At 36.8% G+C, this 22,762-nt stretch overlaps 1 protein-coding gene across 1 annotated transcript in view; it reads right to left on the reverse strand.

The window, feature by feature from the left end:
* ADAMTSL1 (ADAMTS like 1) overlaps nucleotides 1-22,762 on the reverse strand; it is a 412,706-nt gene that overhangs the window by 115,611 nt on the left and 274,333 nt on the right. Inside the window, 4 exon segments of the mRNA XM_065740553.1 lie at nucleotides 1,364-1,521; nucleotides 3,927-4,001; nucleotides 8,515-8,641; nucleotides 21,175-21,411. Coding sequence (XP_065596625.1) covers nucleotides 1,364-1,521; nucleotides 3,927-4,001; nucleotides 8,515-8,641; nucleotides 21,175-21,411 — 597 coding nt within the window.

Raw genomic sequence — 22,762 nt, forward strand, 5'->3', positions numbered from 1 at the left:
ATCCAGTTTTGACCTTTATCTTACCTACGGTTTGCTGGACAACTAGCAGCCAAAATTTGAATCTCTCATCTAATTTATCCATACTTTACCTTGTTTTGATAGAGAAGGATTTATAATCTTCAAGGGATAAAGCCTTCTCATACAAAAGAACAGTGTAAATGGCAGAATCGCAGTCCTACCCGCCATTATCATTTCAGTGCCTTTGGTCCACACCAACAGGTATACTCCAACTAACCAGGCAACCTTAGCACAAGCAATGAAAAGTAGGCAGCACTGTTTACATCACTGTTTTTCATTATCTAGATATCAGTAGCATAATATTCTAGATATTTTGAGTTGACCAGCATATGTTTTATTGAGGCATACTCATTCTGAACTGAAAGTAAGAAAGAATGCATTTTTTGGGTCAGGCTTCTCTCTCTGTGAACTAGTCCTGATAATTTCTGCTTGACTTTTGTGCTGCTATCATACAGACAGAGGTATGATACCAACAGGAGGACAGTCCACAGGGCTCTGCTCATACTCAAGATGATTCATTGTATGCCAGTCCAGCTCAGCCAAATCCCATGAACTACTGAATTTTGCACTTTACTGCTCAAACTCCTAGCTGCCATCATCTCTAGGTTAAAGCAAATATCATCTACCTCTGGGACCAATGGTGAAAACTTATGTAGTCCTGGACATTATATAGGTTTTATAGTTATACAGCTGAAATCCTTCAGGTTCTTTGGACCTATTGGAAAAGGATTTATTTTATTGTAATTCCCAAATGTTCATTTTTGTATGTGTTCTCATACGGAATGTGTGCATTGCTTCCAGCAATGTGTTTTATATTACCTGGAAGAATAGAAATGGTCTAATGGGAGGAAACGATTTGATTCTTATTACCAGCGAAACACAAAGCAGAACTTCAAAATGACACCATGACTTTTCAACCAAAGTTATCCAATTTATTTTAAAAGTTGGGGATCTCATTCTCCACTCTCTAATAGCCTTTTGTGTAATTACACTGGTGTAAATCCCACAAATATGGACCAAAAGGATGGACTTTCTTTTTGACATAAACTAAGCAAACTACATACAGTCTCTGAAGTAATGTGCCATTTCCTTCACTGAGTTCATCTAACATAAAGGACATTTGTTAGTTTTGCCCTTCACTTCATAAACAGTCTTCTCTGAGAGTGTCCAATGAAGCTTTCATCAGATAATTAGTTACAAGCAGAGTTCAATAATGAAACTGGATTTAGTTTTGTGGGAAATATCTACTCAAATTCAAAAAAGTAATTCTCATCTCTATACTACATCTTATGCCTTTTGCCATGTTATATTGCTTTAAGAAGCACATTTGGTTGATGACCCTCACCTTGATAGTGAAATCTGCTGTGAGAGGTCCAGACATTTTCAGTATCTCCTTGTCTGGAAACTTCTGGAAGTCGATGCTAGAATTGTCCACAGTGAAGGAACCTGTTGAGCTGAGGTTGTTTTCACCCTTAACACCTTGGAGAGTCTTGGTTTCCAAATCTGACAAATATAAATAAATTAACAGGAAGCCAGTGCATTATAATTTGAAATAACAGTAGCTGAGAACAGAATAAATAAGTAAATAAATGAAAATGGTAGAGTAGCGATACAGATTTTTCTTCCTGAACTAGTGATTTCACAAATCATTTCCTAAATGGAAATAAAAAATCAGAACATGGACGTCTTCCATCATCTAGTTAACCTCCCCATCAACTTCAGATTACTCCTAGAAGCAAAAAGTAAGCTAAGTAAGTCATTCAAAGTAGGGTGCGTTTCATCAAGAAAAGCTGCAATCCTTTCAAATGTATTTGTGAATTTATATACAAAATATTCTACAAAGAAAGGCAACTAAGAGATAATCTGAACTAGATGAGACCATACTATTAATCTGTGACTAAACAATATTTTGTGAGAGAGTAAATGGGAGAAATAGTTTCATTAGCATGTATTAAGTTTTTAGTTAGAGGAAAAAGATAACTACAGTCATTAGGCAGGTTTTGAGGGTGGGTCATGGGAATTAATTCAAGAAGGATGTTGCTGAGGCAGTACACTAAGAATTTGCTCTGTATTAATGAATTCCTCAGTTTTCAGGAAGATTAGTCTCTTCTTTTGTGATACACTTGGCTTTATACTTATTTCTGGACAGGACTGTATGCATCAGGGATAAAGATGGTTTTAAGACTTGTGTATAGGTAATTGGCCTCCTGTTGACTTCTCCCACAACCAAAGTTCACAGGGCAAAATACTCCCATCCTCAAACGGACTGTAGCTCATACATATATAAAATACTTTGATGAGTGAACAGAAAGATTCATGAGATGTCTGAAGCAAGAAAGAGACGTATCTGAACTTATTCATGTTTACACAGAGAAGTTCATCTAAATCTTCAACAATGACTCAGGCAGACCTTGCTGATTCAAATCCTGAAATGTGATATGGTTTGAGTGAAGACAGCTTTAGGTTAGCCTCTTCTGCTGAAATCTCATTTCTCTCTAAGCTGTCTTACAAATCAGTTTCATAGAGGAAAAAAAAAAAAAGGAAAAATAAGAATTTTTTTCTACCTAGGAAGAGAACATCTATACTGAGAAAAAAGAGGGGAGAAAATAAGAATGCAAATCATTTACTGGGAAAGTAATAACAACCATACCATAGCAGTGCCGAAGTGCTCAGAGGTTCACTTAAAACTGAAATACATGCAACATTAGGTCTTTAAAGAAAACCATTATATATTTCTTCTTAACTTATAAACTGTAATTTGCTGATCATTATTTATAGCTTTAAATCTAAGCAATCATTAAAAGACTACGGAATGCTTATTGCTTTCTCAATACAAGCATTGTACTCTGAAAAGATACACCATCCGTTATCTTTCCACTCAGAGTAATTACTTTGGGCAAAAGAAGTCTAGGGAGACTGGGAATGACTTTGTGATTTTGCTGACACTTGTGATTATATTTACACTGATAAGCAGATAGGGCTCTGACTGGTCCATGCTGCAGGAAAGGCATTACTGGGTTTTGGAAAGGGAGAAAGTCAGTCCTACTTGTCTGACAATAATTTGTGCTTCTGAGATGTTACACAGTACTGCCTGAGGGCATTGGTTTGTGGCTTTTTTTTTTTTTTTGACAGTAAATCCCTTTTACCAACACTACTGTGTTTGCTGCCAATGAAAAAAGGAACAGCTTGTGAATGGCTACTGCATTGGAAAGTAAGAGTTTCTTTTGCAGAGAGTTTCTATCCATGAAAGAAATTGATTTGCTTGCAGCTCTCCCAGCACATTCTCAAATACTCTTCTTCCAGAAGGGCTTCTGTGATGCACCATGTCAGGTGAAGTAGGGAAAATGTGTTATAGCTACTAAGTGATGGTCTAGCAGCAGTCACTGGGCTTCACTCTGGAGCAGCATCACTCCTAAAGAGCTTAGTCTGACATCTGTGCACTGCTGCTGATCTTCTCACTGAAATTTTCTGTGTGTCTGTGTATCTACTGGAGTGAGAGAGATTATCATAACAGAAACATGTGTTAAAGTCATGAGCAGCTGATGGCTAAGCTCAGCTGTAGGGAAGCTTATACTTTACTGTCTTCAATATTTCTTCACTCAGTGGGATATATTTTATTAATTTTAAACAAAAGAACTTGGCACTAAGTGAACCAGCCAAAGGATAAGCAAACAGAAATGATGGAAAAATTATGGAGGAGAAAAGGATTCTGCAATGCTGGCCAGGCTTTGCTCTGAAATTAGCATGTATCACTGATGTAACTGGGTCCAGGGAGAGCTTCTGAGGGCAGGACTCACCCCTGTGTCGAAATCAGTGATTTCAGAGAGGGAAACCAGACACCACACTATAAACAGAGCACTGCGGGTTAGCGAGGCTTTCTTAAACAAATGTGCACTTTTTCTACTTACATAAATGATCAGGTCCTTTCAGCACAAGGCGAATATGTCTGCTTCCATAAGGAATGGCAACCACTGTATCGACCACTGTTGGGAAGGTAAAAATGCATGAAGTAAACAGAAAAATTCACATAGGTTTTCAAATGAATAGAGAAATAGATGCCTAATAAAAAAGCAGAAAACAGCTTCTGGAACAAGTAAAAACTCTATAAATTTCTGACAAAGAACCCTATTGTTAAATATGATTAAATACTTTTACTTTGAGGAACTCAAGTACATTGATTTTCTTTATTCTCAACTCGTTTACAAATATTTCTGGATTTCAGAAGTAACCAACAGCTGTCTATTTCACCATGGTTCCACTTAAGATCTTTCCAAATACTTTAAACATGTTTTTGTGGTGAAGAAAGGAAGTATAAGTCTGTTTTGATACTCAGTGAAACTATCCTTCCCTTCAGCTTTCCTAGTTGGAACCTACAGCTTGCCCATGACCCATTGCCCATGTTCCGTGGCAGTTTCCTACTGTTTTCACATATGCCTTCTCTTTCGTATGATAATGACTAGGGTTGTTATAATTCTGCTTCCCTTTCCACCTCCCTAACAAAAAGCCTCTGGAAAAAACAGAGGCCAATTATTAGGTCCTTAGTACAGGCTGTTGTAAAAGCTGGTTTGGTCAGCATTTCTGAAATTTAGCAACCTTAGTAATGTCCTACAGGAAGACAGAAGGGGAAGGTGTGACATGATATTAGAAAACACTCCAAACCCTATGCTAGGCTAGTGGACTGGCTAGGACACTGACTTGCTCTAATCTGCTGGTTTAGACTGTTCACCTTTCCCTGTACTTTCTGCCTCCTTCTCCTATTACTACAAACTGTGAGATAAAACATGCATGACTTACAGATTTTTTGGGGAGCTGGTATGAATGAGAAGAACAACACCTCTTTCACTACCTGTTCATAAGAACTGTGCTTACATTTGTGTCATGTAATCCCCCCTGTCAAGGTCTGGAGCTCTGCTTTCAAAGAAACGTGTAATGTTTTCAGATAAGGCTAACTCAACCCACAAATATGCATTATTAACCAAAGGCATAGGCCATGTCATAACTTTCAAAAAACATACCAGAGCAAACTGAGAACGATTAATAATTTGGAAAAGTGTTTCAACTTAGTTAAATTAAGATTCTTACCAGTAAAATAGTAACTCATGTAATTTTAATTTGAAGAGCAAAGGGAAGGAACAGGAAAAGGACAAAATACAGGAAAGGGGGACTCCTTCAAAATAACAAGTTCATTCATCCAAAACTGTAATATCTCAAATGCATGAACTAGAACTCTCTTAAATTTGAAATTCAATCATATGCCACATGAATTTCTGACATTCTTATCTCAGAGAGTGCTATGAAAATGGTGAAATATCCAATGCTTCTGTAGTCTTTTAATATCAAAATAAAGGTGGCCATAGAGGCAATGATAAACTGCTGAGTGTCACAGGACATGTAGGTAATCTCAGTTCTTGTGATAGGTACATAAGAACTCCGTTATAATCATTTCTGTATTTCAAAAAGTAATCAGTAGCTTTCTGTTTCACCTTGGCTCCCCTTAAGAGGCTTCCAAGTATTTTGAATTGGTGTCCATGGTGAAGCAGAGAAGCGTAAGTCTATTTTAATATTTAATCAAACTCTGTTTTCAAAATCTGATCTGTCATCTTTGATCAAGTTATCCAGGGCCTCCTAAGACTTCTGAAGCACTAGGGTTAAACTCTGTTCAGCACATGCTCTGCTTGTACACTTCACTGTTATCACAGTAATGAACAATATCAGACATATAGATTTCAAATTTTCTGTTTGAGAAGACAGACATTCAAACTGGGCAGAATTAATTGAACATTGATATTCTAATGTTACTTTATTGCTGCCACTTTGACACTAATATTCAAGATGACGCCAAATGGAATAAATGGCTTTAATCCAATCTAGGGAAGAAAAACCAAACAATAAAGGTGAATATATTATCACTTTGCTATATATATCATGTTTATTAGAATGAGTTTGGCAAAACAATAATTCTGCTTTTTCAGAAAATGTGCTAATTTTCTTTTTACAGATCTTTGTTAAAAACAGAACCATGATTTTATTATTATTTGATGGCCTCTCAGTTATAGGCTCTGTCCTCTAGAGTTAACTCACTGAAATGTTACAGTAAAATCAGGAATTTTAAAGGTCATATAAGTTGTATATTGTTTTTATATCTCTTTTGCCTCTGTCTGCTGTTAGCACTGTACTACACCTAATCTTGCTGCTCTGCATTTGAAATCCTACCCCACTTTATGTGAAAATAAATGTTCAATGAGATTTCTGCTTATCATAGTGCTTCCTGTTTTCACAAAACAGAAGTAGGGGCTGAGGTGTAATTTCTTGAGAAGGCAGACTGTGGTGCTGCCAAGTGGAACACTCTGAAGAAGAGGTGTGAAGTAGGTTAGCAAGGAGTTGGCTTCCTCCAGAAAGGAGGTGTGCTCCTATATAACTGAGAGGACAGTGGTCTGGGGCTGGGAAAAAGGTGAAGGAATCAAATCTTCCTTTTTCATAATAATATGGAAGAGAATTTGAGGTCATACTGCCTCCTATCCTGCTATGCTTCTGTTTCTGAGGCCACTGGGAGACATATACTATTCCTATACATACTAAGGAAGCTGTTCTGATAGCAAATGCTAAGTGTTTAAAAGCATTATGAATTTCTTTCTAGCACTATACCTCTCCTATGCATTGGCATGGTATAAACAGCATAGACAAAGAAACTTGATATAAGCACCAAGAGAAAATGAATTCAGTGTGATGAGATCAAGACTATGTCTGGGGTGGTTTTGTGATATAAACAATTTCAGAAACAACTGAAACAGGGCTGCTATAAAAGTCACTGTCTAATTCCCCTAGAACAGTCCTTGAAAATGAATTATGTACTCTGTTAGGCAAATAAAAATCCAAGGTGATGTCACAGAACATCCTTTGATGTCTAGTCACTCTTGCAAGTATCTCCTCTGGTCTTCCTTAAGTTAGGAGAATTCAGTCTGCAAAACCTTATGATGTCTAATTCAAAGCAAGAAAAAAAATCATACATCATACTTAAGAAATAAGCATTAATTTATAGAAATTACTTTGAATTAAGCTATTGGCAAATCAAATATCACTTCAGTAAATAAATCAAGCCTTGATACAAGAAGTGTTTATGCGGACTTACATTTAAAATAAACAAGACGCTATGACATAGACAAAAGAATCAAAGTGATGTGTGTCTAATTAGTGTTGTATAGCATGAACATAGTAAATAAACACAGGTTAGATTTTTAAGAGCTTTTCAGAATTCAAATGCCTCCATTTTTCATAGGATGTACTTAAAGTTTTGGGAGGACAACCACATAAAGAATTCATACTGGTGCACATGTGACAGAAATCTGAAGCAACTGTGCCCTAATATTTGTAGAAAAAACAATTTGAAAGAGTGTTTATTTTTGCTATATTCAAAATGCACATGAGGATGGACATGAATCTTTATAGAAAGAATAATGCCACACAGTGTACACACAATCTGATTATCTACTTCAGTTATGTGCAATAATTTTTGAAAGCAAATATGTTTGAACAATCCATTCTCTAACATTTTTTTTCACATTTGTCTCCCTCTAACACTATGCTCTTCTACTTACATAACATTTTTTAATAGAAAATCAGTAGGACTGAGGGCTGTATTTTATTAACCTATTAGTACTGTGCATAACGTATTAGCACCTTTATTATTAGTAGAAAAGAAAGGGACACTGTTTTACTACAAAGCAACCAAAAAATAATAAATTATTCCTGGAGGAAAAGACATCTGCTGAAAAAATCTACAAATACTATCAAATCTCAAGCAGCCTGCAGATTTCTACATCTTTTTGTGCACATTGGAGAAACAGTTACACTGACATGAAATTCCATTACTAAATCTCTGCAAATTATTTCCTTTGTCCATAAAACTTCAGCTTTGCTTCAGGAGAAAAAAAAAATCCTTCCCTTCTTCCCTTCTTCCCTTCTTCTTCCCTCCCTCCCTCCCTCCCTACATCCCTCCTTCCCTACATCCCTTCCCTTCAACTTCAACTTCCCCTTCCTTCATTTCTTTTCTTTTTCTTCCTTTTTCATTCTTTTTTTTTTTAATTTTATTTTTTTTTTGTCATCTCTGTTCAGTAGTTCTTTCTGCTTTGCGGGCAGGATAAAGTACTTTTCAGTAAAGCATGGACTGGGCACTATGCAGACACCTAATACAGCCTCAGCTGTATTAGCAAGGTGTTGAGCCAGCTCTTCTCATTCTCTGGCTTGTTCCAAAGAGCTAGTGAGATAAAATGGGATACATTGGAGATGGCTCTCCACAACATTCTGTCTATTCCCACACTCAGAGATGTAGTGTGATCAAGCATGAACTTTTTCCTGAACAGGGAAGAAATGATGAATACATCTAACCTGATCATGATCATTCGACTACTTGATAAAGCGTGGGGTGAAAGCTACATGATAGAAATGTATATTTTAGTAAGAAGTGAAGATGGCACTCTACCAGAAGGAACAGCTTACTTTTATTTGCTGAGAGCTGGGACTTATACTGGCCTCGAACCAGACGGCAGGTGGACCCATCACCATTGCAGACCCCACAGTTATCTTCCTTGACAGTGCTTCCCAGCTGGCGGTCACAGCCAACGATCTAGCAAGATAAAAAGATGTTCAGTTCAAAATGAGCATCTACTTACTGACTGCTTGATCCATCTCTTCATCTAATTACCACCAAATATCTCTCTCAGAATCTCTAGAGAGCCATAAAGTACATTAGCAATGAAAGAGGCTGAGCAAATCTCGTTGGGAGTTTCAGACGTGAGAGTGATCAGGTTAGTACTCAGTAGCTTTTGCAGTCCAGAGAAAGAAATGAGTATTGTTGGGGATTGTCTTTTCCTTGCATTGTGAACAGTTTGTGGTCAGAGTCCATCAGAAACTACACTTAGGGTGTTTAAAAAAGAAACATCTGTGAAGTAGGTAAGAAGTCAAAAGACTCAGAGAGCTGATGTATAAAACAAATGAGCAACACCGACCAACAAAGATTAATGATAGTAACATGTCTGAGATCTCAGGGAAATTTTACCTGCTATACATTTGGAAAAAACATATGGTTTTAATTATGTTTGACAATAATCCCATTCCACGCAGTCAGAGCCTGCATTCAGACTTTGTTAAAGAACTGATAAAAGAAGAAAAAATGCTTAAAACAAACGAACTCAGAATCAGGCATTGAACCTGGTTTTACACTTAAGTGTAAATTGTTTTGTTCAAATTTCTAAAACTTGAATAGATAATCTAAGCATCTAAATTCACAAACAACATATAGATCCTAGGTGAATGAAATATAAATACATATATAATTAAATACATTTGATACTAAATAAATGGGATATAAATTTATTTTGCATACTGCTAATGTAAGTTATGTGTTTGAACTTTGAATTCTGGATCCAAATTATAAATTTTACACATAAATAGATAAAATGCAAAAAATTAAGCAAGTTCATACAATATTATAATTATCTTTACATATATCAGAAAATGAAAAGCCTTCCAGCATTCTGGCATTCAAATTAAACAATGAAAAAATAACTGTATATGAATTCTGCTTCTAAGAAATTTATGCTAAGATTCTTAGCCAAACAGAGAGTATATATAAACACAGGGAATTTTAAATAAAGTGCATATTTAAGCTTCAAAATCTCCTGCATCTGTGTGCTTCAGTTAAAATCAGAGAACCGAGTCTTAGAAAGATTTAAGAGTATATAAGGTACTTATCCTCCAGGCTCTTACAAGCTGCATGTGTAACTTGCACACTTAAACATTCAAACTAATGTGTCTTATTTGTGCTAGTCCATGCGGGCACAATTGCAGATCATTGTTACAACTCACTGTACTTGTGGTTTTGATAATTCCTCTGCAATTTCCTGTAAAACATAGGCTTTGATTAATACTTGGTATTTTCTTTTAGTAAATTAAATTCCCATTTCGAACATCAGTATCTTACTAGTAACACAGTAACATTTTCCTTGGTTATTTATCACAAAGATATCGTATTTAATTGAATTTAAAACACTATAGGTTAAATTCAAGCTTGACTTTTGTAAGCTTGTATTCATTCAGAACTGAGTCAACACTTGCATGGTTCTACATTATATTAGAATGTCTCCACAGGAAATAAAGAAGGCTAAGGGAGTAATAGTCGTTCAAAAATGATACATTTCTGTAAAAAACTGGTCACACCAAGACTGCCTGAGATACTTAGCATATTAAAACCATGATGGCAAACTGTGCTTAGGTAGCTGACCAAAGTGACTATTCCATTCAAATATTCCAGTTACTGATATATATATAATCAATCAGGAGTATCATGCAAGATTTAACATACAGGGGGTGAACCACCTTTTACTAAGCTCTTTTACTTAGCTCTTTTACTAAGAGTGATTTGCTTTATTTTCATGAATGTTTCTTTAAAGAAAAATATCATGTGCATAGTCTGTAATCAGTCTGACACAGTTCAGACAACACATGACAATCCAATAACTTAGAAGAATCACAGAATTGTAGAATTGTAGGGGTTGGAAAGGACCTCAGAGATCATCTAATCCAACCCCAAAACTTTCCTTCAAGTGCATTACTAGAGTTCGCTAGCTCTTTGAGTGAGAAGAGTTCTCCTGAAGATCACAGATATCAGTGGAAAGGCCAAAATTCCTTTCCATACCTTTCAATTTCCTGTCCATAGCACAGTCTATATTCATTCCATTATTCAGTCAAGAATGGTGTCCAAATCTACATGCTTTCACTCATGTTGAAAAGCCTGGATGTGAAAAGAGCTGGACATGAGGCAAATAACCTTTATGAAATTAAAGGCTTTTTAACTTTCTGAATAATCAACACCGATGTTAGTATGGTCTATGCTCTGATTAAAGTTTATTTATATATTGAGAAAATTTAGGTTAGGTCACAACTAGTGGATTAAACCACTAGGAAAATCTCAGATATTAAACAAAGTTATACTGAGGTTCATTGTTCGTTTTGAAACAGACATCCAGTCTGTTCATGGCATAAAAATCCTTATTTTATGGAAATGTTGTATTTCAAATGGAAATATTAAACAAAATTGATATATCTTCTGAATTATCAAAATTTAAATAGTACGTATAGAACAGGAACATGTTATGCTTGGAGAAGTCTCTCAAATAACTGTATACTTTCAGAAAAGAAAGAAATCTACTTTCTCCCCAAGGCCTGTGGGCAGATTTTTAGGTAGTGCCATTACATTATCTAACCTAATAGATAGATAAAGCTCTGGGAATATGTGTTGAATTTTCATTAAAAAATCTTTATTTGAGATTAGCTGAACTAATAATTGATTTTTTTTTTTAAATTCCAACTTTAAAACTTCCCTACTTATGTGTTTTTTTTTTTTTCCTTGACTACTGAGGCAAATCCTTCAGTCATTTGGAGATGATTACAATCAAAAGAAAGCTCAGCAGTGTTTGCAATGGATTCCTTGATGTTTCAGAATCAAAAAAACATTACTTCAGGTCTCTTACATTGCTTCTTAGTAGCTCTTACAAGGAAGTACTGTGTAGGCTGCACTCTTACGAAGATAAAAGCTAGACACAGAAAAATTAAAGTGCCTGTGAAGACATGTACTGTTTATGAGAGGACTAACATGTCCCTAAGAAAAGAGAATTAGCAAGGAAAGCTGAGTTGTTTCTTGCAACATCTTCTCACAGTATGAACAAAACATAATGAATAAGTTTTGGAATGGTGACTGAAATGGATGATGCACAAGATATAGCCTACTGGGTGAGATCCATCTGTTAGGAAAAGTAGGTTAATTTAAGCAGCAGAGCTAGAAAAGCCTGCTTTTCTGGCAGACTACTGACCTATTGACAGATTTGCCTAGAGTTGTTGAAGACATATCATGAAAACAAGCTCCAGGAAGATACTGCTTGTTTAGTAAGCAAAGAAGCAAACAGAGATACATTGTGCTCAATCCTCAGATCAGATCAATGGCTTGGTGGACACAGACTGAAATAAATGCTAACATTTGTAAATCAAAGGTTGAGGAATATTTCACTCCCTGAAAAGTTTTGAAATGCCCACTCTTCATCTGAGTTTGAAACTGGAACCAATGTTGAAATTCTGAAGTTTCTGTGGGACGAAAACTTCCTTTTCCAGTGTATTCTAGTCTTAATGTATCCTGGGGGGGGTTAGGGAAATGAAGTATTTTTCAATGCATAAAATGCTGGGAAGGAAGACCCCACCAGGAACAAAAAATGTATTACTACAACACACTGTGTCTAGAAATGTTCAGAAGTAAGCAGTTTTCATACTCATTTCTATTACACTTTACTCTTCCTCCACTTAAGCAAAGTAATGAAGCACAGATTTTCCACACTGAAATCTTTGGAGTTTCAAATAGTTGAAGTGTGGTCAGAGGCTTGAACAGCAGATTATTACTGCACAAAATGTTAGAAGCAGCTCCATTCAGTTCCCTGACAGCCTAATCCAAATCCTATACACCTATAAGTCCAATAGACTTCGTATGAAGCTTTTACATATTTCTAAAGGTGTTCCAATTTAGTTGTGGTTAAATGCCCAAACAGTGGTAGAAGCTGATGAAGCAGAGCTCTGGAGGTCTCAGACTTGTGTGTGGAAGATGCAGTACCACAGTGAGGAAATCACAAGCTAGCAGCAGTTACCTGATCAGTTCTTGACCATCTAATTCTATGACAGTGTATACTCTCATGTGGGCTGACTTCTAGTCTCTTTATGGGTTTAGCGTAAAAAAGCTAGCAACAAAAAGCCAGAATAATAACAGCTAATCCTCAGTTGGCTGAGCCTGTATTGTATTCTGGCATGAGATACCACAGCTCAGCTCAGAGGTAAAGATTCCATATTACATTTTAGGCTGAAATCCCATACTCCATGCTGAGTTTGATTCTCCCTCACTCCCAGTTGTACTCCAGTGACAGCCAGTAAGTTAGCAAAATAGAAAAGCAGGGATATTCCTGACTCCTAGGTACATGAATAAATTAATTTTTACAAGACTTGCTTTACAGAAAAAAAAAAGAAAAAGTTACAGAATAAAAAAAGTTATCAAGTTAACAGAACTGCTTATGTATAGTTTAAAGGTATTCGTCTGAAAGTCCAACAACAGAGGTTGGAACAAACTCACGAAGTGCATGCATGAATGTTATGTATGTATATGTTCCCCTTCTGGACTTGAACTTTGCCTCAGTTCAGCAGATTTTTCCAGAAATAAAACTGGACCAGCAATGACAGGTTCTGCTTCAGCCCTGCTAGCCTGAAAATGCCCTGAAGTAAGAAGTTTTCATAATCATTTCTATTCAGTATTAAGAAACCCTGGACAGGAAATAATGTAATAAAGCAAGCTTGCAAATCTAGCCAATTATAAATAAATCTCTCTGTTTTTCAAAGGGCATGTCTGCAGTTCAAACACAAGTAGTTCTGAGAATCTGAGAAAAACAAAGTTGCCCTTCATATCCATACTAATGTGGGGCTCAATCTGAGAATTGTGCAGATTGTCACTGCTCAGCTGAAGAAAGTCTTGGATTTGAGCCACTGTTTCAACTGGGTCCAAAACACCATTTTACAATCCGAGTGAAGAGCTGTTGTACCCTTTAAATTACTGTGGAGAGAACAAGCTCCAGGCTGTACAGCAAGCTGGAACTGAACTGGTGTCTGTGACATAGGGACTCACAGCACCTGCTGCAGATTTATCTGCCTTTTGATCCACCTACACCTTGTCTTGGCAGTCCCCACCCTCACAATTTACCTAGTGCAGCTTGTCTCCATACTTGACACCATTTCATGACAGGCACACTGTTGTGCAGCAGCAAGGTCCAGGCTGTATCCTCCTATGTCCTGCAGAATTTAACTGCCACCATAGCACAGACAGCAACTAAAATTTAAGACTGCAGGATGAGTTTCACAATGGCAAGACAATTCATAACTGTGCTTGGTAGAAGTAGGCCCAGTGACATGTGCAATCAATGGACTTGTTTGGCATATGAGCCAAGCACAACTTACAACTGTTCAAACAGCATAAACAACTCTAATCTCTGATCAGTAGCCAAATGTTTTTAAAAATAATACCCTACTTTTCTGACTGATCCACCATCCTGCACAATAAGCATGTGGCCAGCCAATTCAGTAATTTGGTGGAACTGGTTTGCAATCCTATCTGGTATCTACTCCATCAGCCTAGCATGTCAGGCCAGTCACAGTCCTCTACTATTACTATTTTTAAACCTAGACAATGACCTTAATGGAACATCACCTCACCAGCATATTTAACACAGTGCAGGAGCCAATGGATTAGTGATACAGCTACAGCCATAGAAGCACACAGATAGCAGACACCTAACAGCAGAAGGATCTCAAGAGAAATGCCTATTTCTCAGGTTCCCTCGGGGAAAAGAACAAATGTAACCTCATTCTGAAACCACCCATAATTTAAAAAGAAGTAATTAAATTAATTTAAAAGTTGGAACTTCTAAATGAGGATTTATAGATATATTAAAAACTTGGATGTGGGAACAAGGCAACTCCTATCCTTATAGGCAAATTTCATTATAAGTACTCTTCCTACATAAAAAAAAGATTGAATTTTGCAGATTTGGTCACATATAAACAACAAATTTACTGTTTGGTCCAACATAAGAGAGCTCACAAACCTGAAAACAAAGGCATATCTAGTTCATTCTCTGACAATACAGAAATTCAGAGGCTGTCATTCTCTAAAACACAATGTTAAAATAGATTTAAGGTAAAAAAGTATATAGAGAGGTGACAATAGAAACCTGCCACAGAAGAAAAGGGGCTTTTGTGATAATTCATCTTCCTTGATCCAGCCAACTCAGATTTTTCTCTGTCTTTGTTAAATTGGGTTCATTTGCCCATGTTCTGCCAGAGTAAGAATGAATCTATCTGTGCAGGGAAGAATAAAAAACTCTCAGTTATTTTTTAGGTAGTACTGCTCTATAGCATGTTACTACTGAAATATTTGATTTTCACTAAAAGATTGACAAATATAATCTGAATTTATAGTTTATTTAGCATTTCCAAGGGGCATACTTGCCAGGTTTTGTGAAAGAGAGTGAGAATACTACAGCAGAAGGTGAATGCAAAGGCCATTATAAATCAGAACTCATTAAGGGAATTCTCAAGTGTTCTTAACTATCCTTAAGTATCAGAATGATGTTCTTGAGAAATGAAAAGTGCTTTCTACGAAGTCTGCCTTCTGGACCCTCTCTCTTCCCTCTATGAAGCACTAAAATATAAAAGTACTTAATTGGCTCTTGTGACCCATCCCATTTGACTGTCATCCTTTGTCAGCTCTTGCATGACCTCATGGCATGCTTGGTACTGACGTTCAGACTGCTTTTCTGTCGGGTGCCTGAGCTTCATATTCAGATAGTCTTCTTTTGTTGAGGAGCCTTGTCTCTCTTGAGCTGGATAAAAGAGGATTTAGTTGCATGTACTAAAAGAGTGCAAGCACAGGCTTTATGGTGCTTCAGACAGTTAAGTCATCTGTGTTATCAAGGGACAGACTTCACTTGGAGATCAAATATTTTAGAGACTCCCACACTGCTGCTGAAACTGCTTAGTCTACACAGCATTCTAGCCTGTATATCAGTGGAGAAAGAGGAGTGAAGGCTCCACAATAAGATTCATAATGTCCCAGTGGGATGACAGAGGAGACTACTTAAGAGGTCTGAAGCCTCACACTGCCCCAGATCTTCATAACAACTGGAAGATTTGTCACAGTCTTCAGTGAAAACTATGTATTCATTTTGATGGAGATGCTCAAAACAGCCCCACAAGTGGACATCTTCCCAACTTTACAAGGCATTAGTTCTCCTGCGTCACCCCACGTACCTCAGGATTTTAGGTATGCTAAGGAGATACATGAACATAGATGGCTTTGTGATATTTATAGCTGGTTTCCAAATAGCTCTTTTCAATTCCTCTTTTCTTTTTTTTTTTTTTTTTTTGCAAAACCCCAAATTATCATATGGTTTGCCTTGGCAAAGGGAGGTGAGTGCTGCTGATTAAGCACACTATCCACATAAGACAGTTTGTCTACTTGGGAGTAATAACAGGTATTCTTTCTGCTGAAATAATAGAATAAAACATCTCTGCAGTGGTGCCAATCTCTCTTGGACCATAAAGTGGAAAACTGATAGCTTAGGGCTGAGGAGTGAACGTCTAATAATGTAAATGCAGATTACTTCATGCAATAAACATATACCCACCGCCTTGCCATTCTTTGCCACAAAAATGTTATCTGGCATGACAGCAATACAAGCATTGGGCTATTACACTTGTAAGTTCTACATCCTACTCATTTTTCTGTGCTGAAATAGCATCATGCTTCTCCAATCTCGGAACAGTGGTACTTACATATAAAGCAAAATTCAGATTTGCTATTCACATAACATGAGATGGAGAGCATAGGAAAAAATAAGACAAAAAGCCCAACAGCTGTTCAGCCTGCACAGCTCAAAAGTAGCTGACCATCAGAAACCACGAATTCAATATTTTCTGAAACATTTTCTGCACGGAAGGGATCTAGGTTTCAGTACACTCCAAACAAAATACAGATTCATTTTCAGAATTTATATCCAGGGGTTTTGTGCAGACATCAAAAACTGCAAAGTCATTATTAGGCCAAAAGGTTGAGCTAAGTCGAAAGAAACTTTAGAACTGTTCCTGTTATGGTGTCTTCTGCATGTCTGGAAGAAAATAGCCATCCTTTTGCTTAATAGTACAGTCATTATTACAACTGTTGCATTTCTCTTTGGGAGTTCTTACAGCTTAGAAAAGGAAAAAAAAAAAAAAAAAGACAGCTCTAAACAGGTGCCAGAAATAGCTGAGCAACAGAAGACTGAAATCCCAGCAACATGTAAGTACCTGGACTTTTTTCCCCAGAGCTTTCCTTTGTTATAACCTGACTTCTGTGATAGTCTTGGCAGACAAAAAAGATGGTGAGAGGAAGCTGTCATTTTGTGGACAGGGGTTGTGGAGGGAACTGAATGCCTGTAAATGATTATATAATGTTAGAAACACAAATCATGACAGCAAAGAATTAATGGCATAAAGGCCATTCATTTCTTGAAGCTGCCATCAAATGGGCAAATGATGAATACATTCAGTCCTCTTGCATGAAAGTAAAACAGCAACACAAGCAAGAACCTCTTTTTGGAAATTCCTCTTTAGGAATTTTCATAGTTATGCCATATTAAAATGCGGAAAAATTGGATCTTGTCACAGAAAGAACCTGATCCCCAAGACTAATGGTAGCAAGTATGGATGATCATAGCACTAAAATTAGAGCAATGAGTTTTGCAGGGTATCCTGGGCAGGAGATAATTTTGGGCTTCTCCTTTCTCAAACCTGGAACTGCCTTGAAGTATAAAGTACTTCTTTAAAGAGAAGGAAGAGAAGTAACAAAGATCCATGGAGAAACCAATTTTAAATCGTTAGGAGTAGGAAAATTTTCATTTGAAAAACAGTTGCTTGAAGTCTATCATCTATGTGTATCAAGATAAAACTCCTGAAAGAAGAAAACAATGTTTAGAAATTAATTTCCATAAATTTCTTTTTTTTTTCTTTCTTTTTTTTTTTTTTACACAAGAGCAAAGGTGAAATGTAAATGAAAATCCGGTCCCTTTAGAGAAGAGAAATTCATGTTCAGGCAATATGATATCAGACAAGACACTGACAACTTGCCTGACACCTGAACTATCAGATCTATGTCAACTGCCCAATCCCACGAAGCAAACATAACACCAAGTCAGCAACTACATAACCTGCCCCATACACTCTCTCTGTCCCCATACACTCTCTCTGTAAATATGGTAAACAACTTTTCAGGAATACATAACCACAGTCTTCAGTCAATCAAAGATTCATTTACACAGCTTCTTCTAATTCTACATTCAAAGGTGGCTTTCTTGTTCTGAATATCATCTTCTGAATCTGAATAGCAAGAGGCTACCACTGAGAGACTTCAGCTAAATAACTAGTAGTTAAGACAAGGGCCACAAATATGCCATTAGGCTACTGGTAAGTTTGAAGCTCCCAACAACATGAAAAAATAGGAGATAAGCATGAGAGAGGGATATTGTAATTTCTAAATCTTATAAACAAATGCATATTTGGCAGTAGGAGTGAAAACAAGCATCTTCAGGAAAGAGTGCTGAGGTATGCAAATGCTTAGAAACTAACACTTTCACCATTCATAACTTCAGAAACAGCTTCTAACCATATAATAGGCCATGGGCCAGGGCAATCCCAGATATGTTTACAGTATGGGAGAAGAACTCCTTGAGAAAATCCCTGCAGGGAAGGACTCAGGGGTCCTGGAAGATGAAAATTTAACATGAGCCAGCAATGTGTGCTTACAGCTCAAAAGACCAATAATATCCTGGGCTGCATCAAAAGAGGGGTGGCTTGCACAGTGATGTCCTTATGTGGCCTCATCTGGAGTACTGCATCCAGCTCTTGGGCCCACAACAGAGGAAAAATGGTGGAGCTTTTGGAGAGGGTCCAGAGGAATCCATGACGATGACAGAAGCACCACTCCTACAAAGACAGGATGAAGGAGCTGAACTTCTTCAGTCTGGAGAAGAGAAAGGTCCAGGGAAACCTCATTGCAGCTTTCCAGTTTTTAAAAGTTTATAAACAGGAGTGGGACTGTCTTTTTACGTGGGCAAATAGTGATAGGACAAGGAGAAATGAACTAAAAGAGGGGAGATTTAGATTAGATATCAGGAGGAAGTTTTTCACTGAGAATGTAGTGGGGCACTGGTACAGGTTGCCCAGAGAGGTTGTGGCTGCCCCATCCCTCATGGTGTTCAAGGACAGGCAGGATGGGACCCTAGGCACCCTGATCTAGTGGTTGGCAACCCTGCCTGCAGAAGGGGGGTTGGATCTAGATGATCTTTCCAGTCTCTTCCAACCCAAGCCATTTTATGATTCTTTGATAGTTCAGTGAGCTGACAGTTTCTTGATTCACTGGGAGAAATGCATGATGTCTATTTAAGCATAGTCTGACCTTAAAATCATTTTTACTAATAGAGGATTTTTGCATAGAATCTAATTGTATAGACACACTAGAATGTTTTATTAAGCATTCTGGAGGAACCACATTCAACTCCTTCTCAGTAGCTAAATGCATTATAAGAAAATCATAGCTAGGGAATGCAATCAGAACATGTAAGCCTGTATGCTTCTCTGTCAACTCAGTGCAAGAATCAGTGAATCAGTATGAACCCACTAGGTAGTCTGCAGCTACCACTGCAAGTGCATAGAAGTAACATCACATTTTGTTTCCCTTAGAATTTATATGTATTTGTTTTCAGGTAGAAACTTATTCCCATAAATGTATAGATCAAAGATTCAACATTCTATATTCTAAAAGAGACTTGAGACTTTCTCTCTTTCTTCTTCTGTAATTCTGTTGTTTCACATTCTGTTAAGAGGCCCTTTACAGACACCACAGAAGAATGTTGTTCCCAAAGAGGTTTCACAATTAATTCTGTGAAATTTCATATCCATTACTTTTATGGACTACCTCACTGTATTAGGTATTAATGTGATAGGCATGAAAGCATCTGCTGTCCTAAAGCACATAATAAGGGCAGATCTACTTATAAAGTTTCTAATGCAGTACATCTACTGTCATAAAAATATGATTAGCTACCAGGCACTGTGATAAGAAGACTTTGAGACATTTTAGGTATAACACATCAAAAAATGCAAGTTATTCACAGTGAGAAGCATAGTACTGTGAGGTTTTTTTTTATTATTTTTATTTGGTTTGTTTATGTTTAGCTGTCCTCAAAATATGATGCATCATTTCTAAATGTGCTTAAAATGCTGCTGGAGAAACTGAATGCAATGAAATATCATTCTACCTTTCTGCAGTATATAATAAAAGGTTACTTCAGTTGAAATTCCTTAGGCACACTACATTTATAGTATTTGTGTGTTTATCTTCAAAATACCTAGCTAAGAGGGAGAGGTAAGAAGTAGATCATTTTTCACATGCGCATAAGTGTAGCCAGCCTTTATCTTCCCTGAGTAAGAAGAGTCATGAGAATGCAAATGTGTTTGCTTTAGTAGTGAATTTCTTTCTTGGAAATCTTGTTTCTGAATTGGAGAGATGGGGATTTAACAGATGGACCATTTAAATGACTTTAATGGAATAAGTGGATACTCTTTACTGCAAGCTTACTTCTAGCTCACAGTAGAAAATCAAGTAGAAAGGAAGTAGAGGTAAGTTTCCAAATACACAAAATGTAGCTGAAAGTGCTCTATAAAGCCAGCAACATATCAGATCTACATATATTTCAAGGAAAATGTGCAATGAAATGTGAATTTAGACTTAGTCTTTTTTGATATTAAGCTACATTCAGTACTTAACAGAGGTAGTACAAATGTCCCCCTTTCCATTAGTTCATAAGATTAAACTATGATGTAAATTAATTCAGTACAATTTCAATAAATAAATAAAACCAATATATAAGCAAAAGGTAAAATAAAAGCAGTTCAGAGACAGGGAGAAAAAAAATTAGGATAAGTAAACAGGATGGATGATCTCTAGATTTTTATGCATTCTTGAAGTAAAGGGTTAAAATGTAATAAAGAAAGAAACTGAAGCACAAAGAGGTGTAGTAGTTTGCTCAGTTATGTATCAAAACAATGGCAGATTTTCCAGTTTAGTACTTAACTACCACTGTGTTGTTTGCGGCTTAAGTGGAACAGTAATCCTCAATGAGAACATAATTTCCTAGACAGAAAGCTTCTGTATATCAAAATCAAAAGCTGAAATTATTTCTTAGGATATTTTCAAACTATATCTGTTACTGAAGCTAACTACAAAACTGTTCAAAAATGATGAATGCATTCCTCCAAAAAAAAATTAGGAACATTCTATAAAGTGAGAAAATAACTTCTGATCCTTCATTTTGTGCACTGATATTGCATACTTATGTCAAACAAGATAAGAAAAAAGAGATTAAAATGGTTGACTAAAAAGAACCCCAAATGGTACAAGCATGAAGGATTAAAAAGAACAGATGAGAGAACTGAGGGAAGAATTCATTACAAAAGACAGCAGAGTAGAGCTTCTCTTCTTACTTGGCACAAGCCGCTGATGCACATATCCAGGGATTCAGTGTAGCATCGGGTCCCATCCAGAACCTTTGGTGACAGCTCTACAACCAAAGCTGCTCCTCTGGCCTGGCACTTCAGTGAGCATGGGTTGTCAGGATCGTTAGAGACAGGAAGCCACTCATAAAGCTGTCCCTGATACTTGACATCATTATGAGCCGAACACTGCTGAGCACGAAAATCACCTGCTTCTGGAGGACAGTCCTGCAGAAAAGGAAGAAAAGGTCAGTTATTCTAGTAAGGACAGCTGGTCATGGTGCTGTATAGACTGGTGCTGGCTGGACTTCAGATGGAGTTTTTATGCTTAGAATAAATAACACTGAAATAAAAGAAACTTATGTCTTCCTTTTTTCTCTCCATGTAAGTATGGAAACAACATCAAAGCTATTCATAAATATGCATGGTACTTAAGAAGCACACTATACGTGTCTTAACTGCAGAACCCATCAGTCCTGAAATGCTCTTGCTGAATCTATTTCCTCTTGTGAACAAATGTGCAGATGTGTGTGAGCACAGGCATCCTCCACCAGTCAATTTTTCCTCATAAGAGAAAGAAAAAATCTCTTGATTCAATTGTCTCTTTGCTTAAGATTTCCATACTTTTTTTTTTTTTTTTCTATGACCTAAATATGTTGGTAGGGGAACAGGAATAGAAAAAATGCAATATGTATTTGCAATTCTTCAACATAACCGAGGCAAAAATTTCATAACTCTTATACTTAGCAACTGACAATCTTACACTATAAAGTCCCTTTTTTAATTCCTTGGGAGGTTTGAGACATAAAACCTGACTCTGCACTGAGTACTCCTGACATTAAAAAAAACAGGGACCACTCAGACTGCTTGATGTCTTCCATTAAATTCTCTCCTTGAGATTAGAAATTCAGGTTTTTCCAAAGTAGAGATATTTTCCTGTCAGTCTCTCAGGAGAGCAAGAAGAACTTCAAAATCATGAAACTTCAGTCAAAATAAGCATGAGTTCTTTTTATTTCCTTTCCAGTTTTTGATCCTTAAATACTGACTTCTTCAAGAATCACAAAGGATAGAGATAACTAATATATTTTTTTTCAGAAATAACCTGAATTACACAGCGAAGCTTTAGGGAAAACATTGACCATCACAGGAACTGTAACAAAACAGCAGGTGCTAGATATGCATTTCTCTCAGATTATTAGAGCCTTTATCTTCCTCTTGTAAGGAAACCTGCCACTTGTGAAATGAATTCCTCAGTGCTGAATAAGAGATTGCATGCCATGCTCATAAAAATCTGAACTAGCAGAGGTGACCCACTGTTGTCACTGCTGAAATGCACCACCCACTGCCTTGTGCTCACATCCACTGTTTGGTCTCCGTAAGTTTTCAGGAATTTTTTTCCTCATGGAAGAATTCTATTACATAACTTTGCTTCATACACATGTCAGATGCCATTTTCTCTGATTGCCCCTCTGCTGCCATTTATCTCACAACAACATACAATAGAATATTGGTAAGAATGTTTAACCTCTACTGCCATACCAACATCTATCTCTGATGTTGTGGGCCAAAATATAATAAA

The sequence above is a fragment of the Cyrtonyx montezumae genome, unplaced genomic scaffold, assembly GCF_038088225.1.
Source record: "Cyrtonyx montezumae isolate F1298 unplaced genomic scaffold, pur_monq_1.0 scaffold_29, whole genome shotgun sequence".
In the NCBI taxonomy this organism is placed as follows: domain Eukaryota; kingdom Metazoa; phylum Chordata; class Aves; order Galliformes; family Odontophoridae; genus Cyrtonyx; species Cyrtonyx montezumae.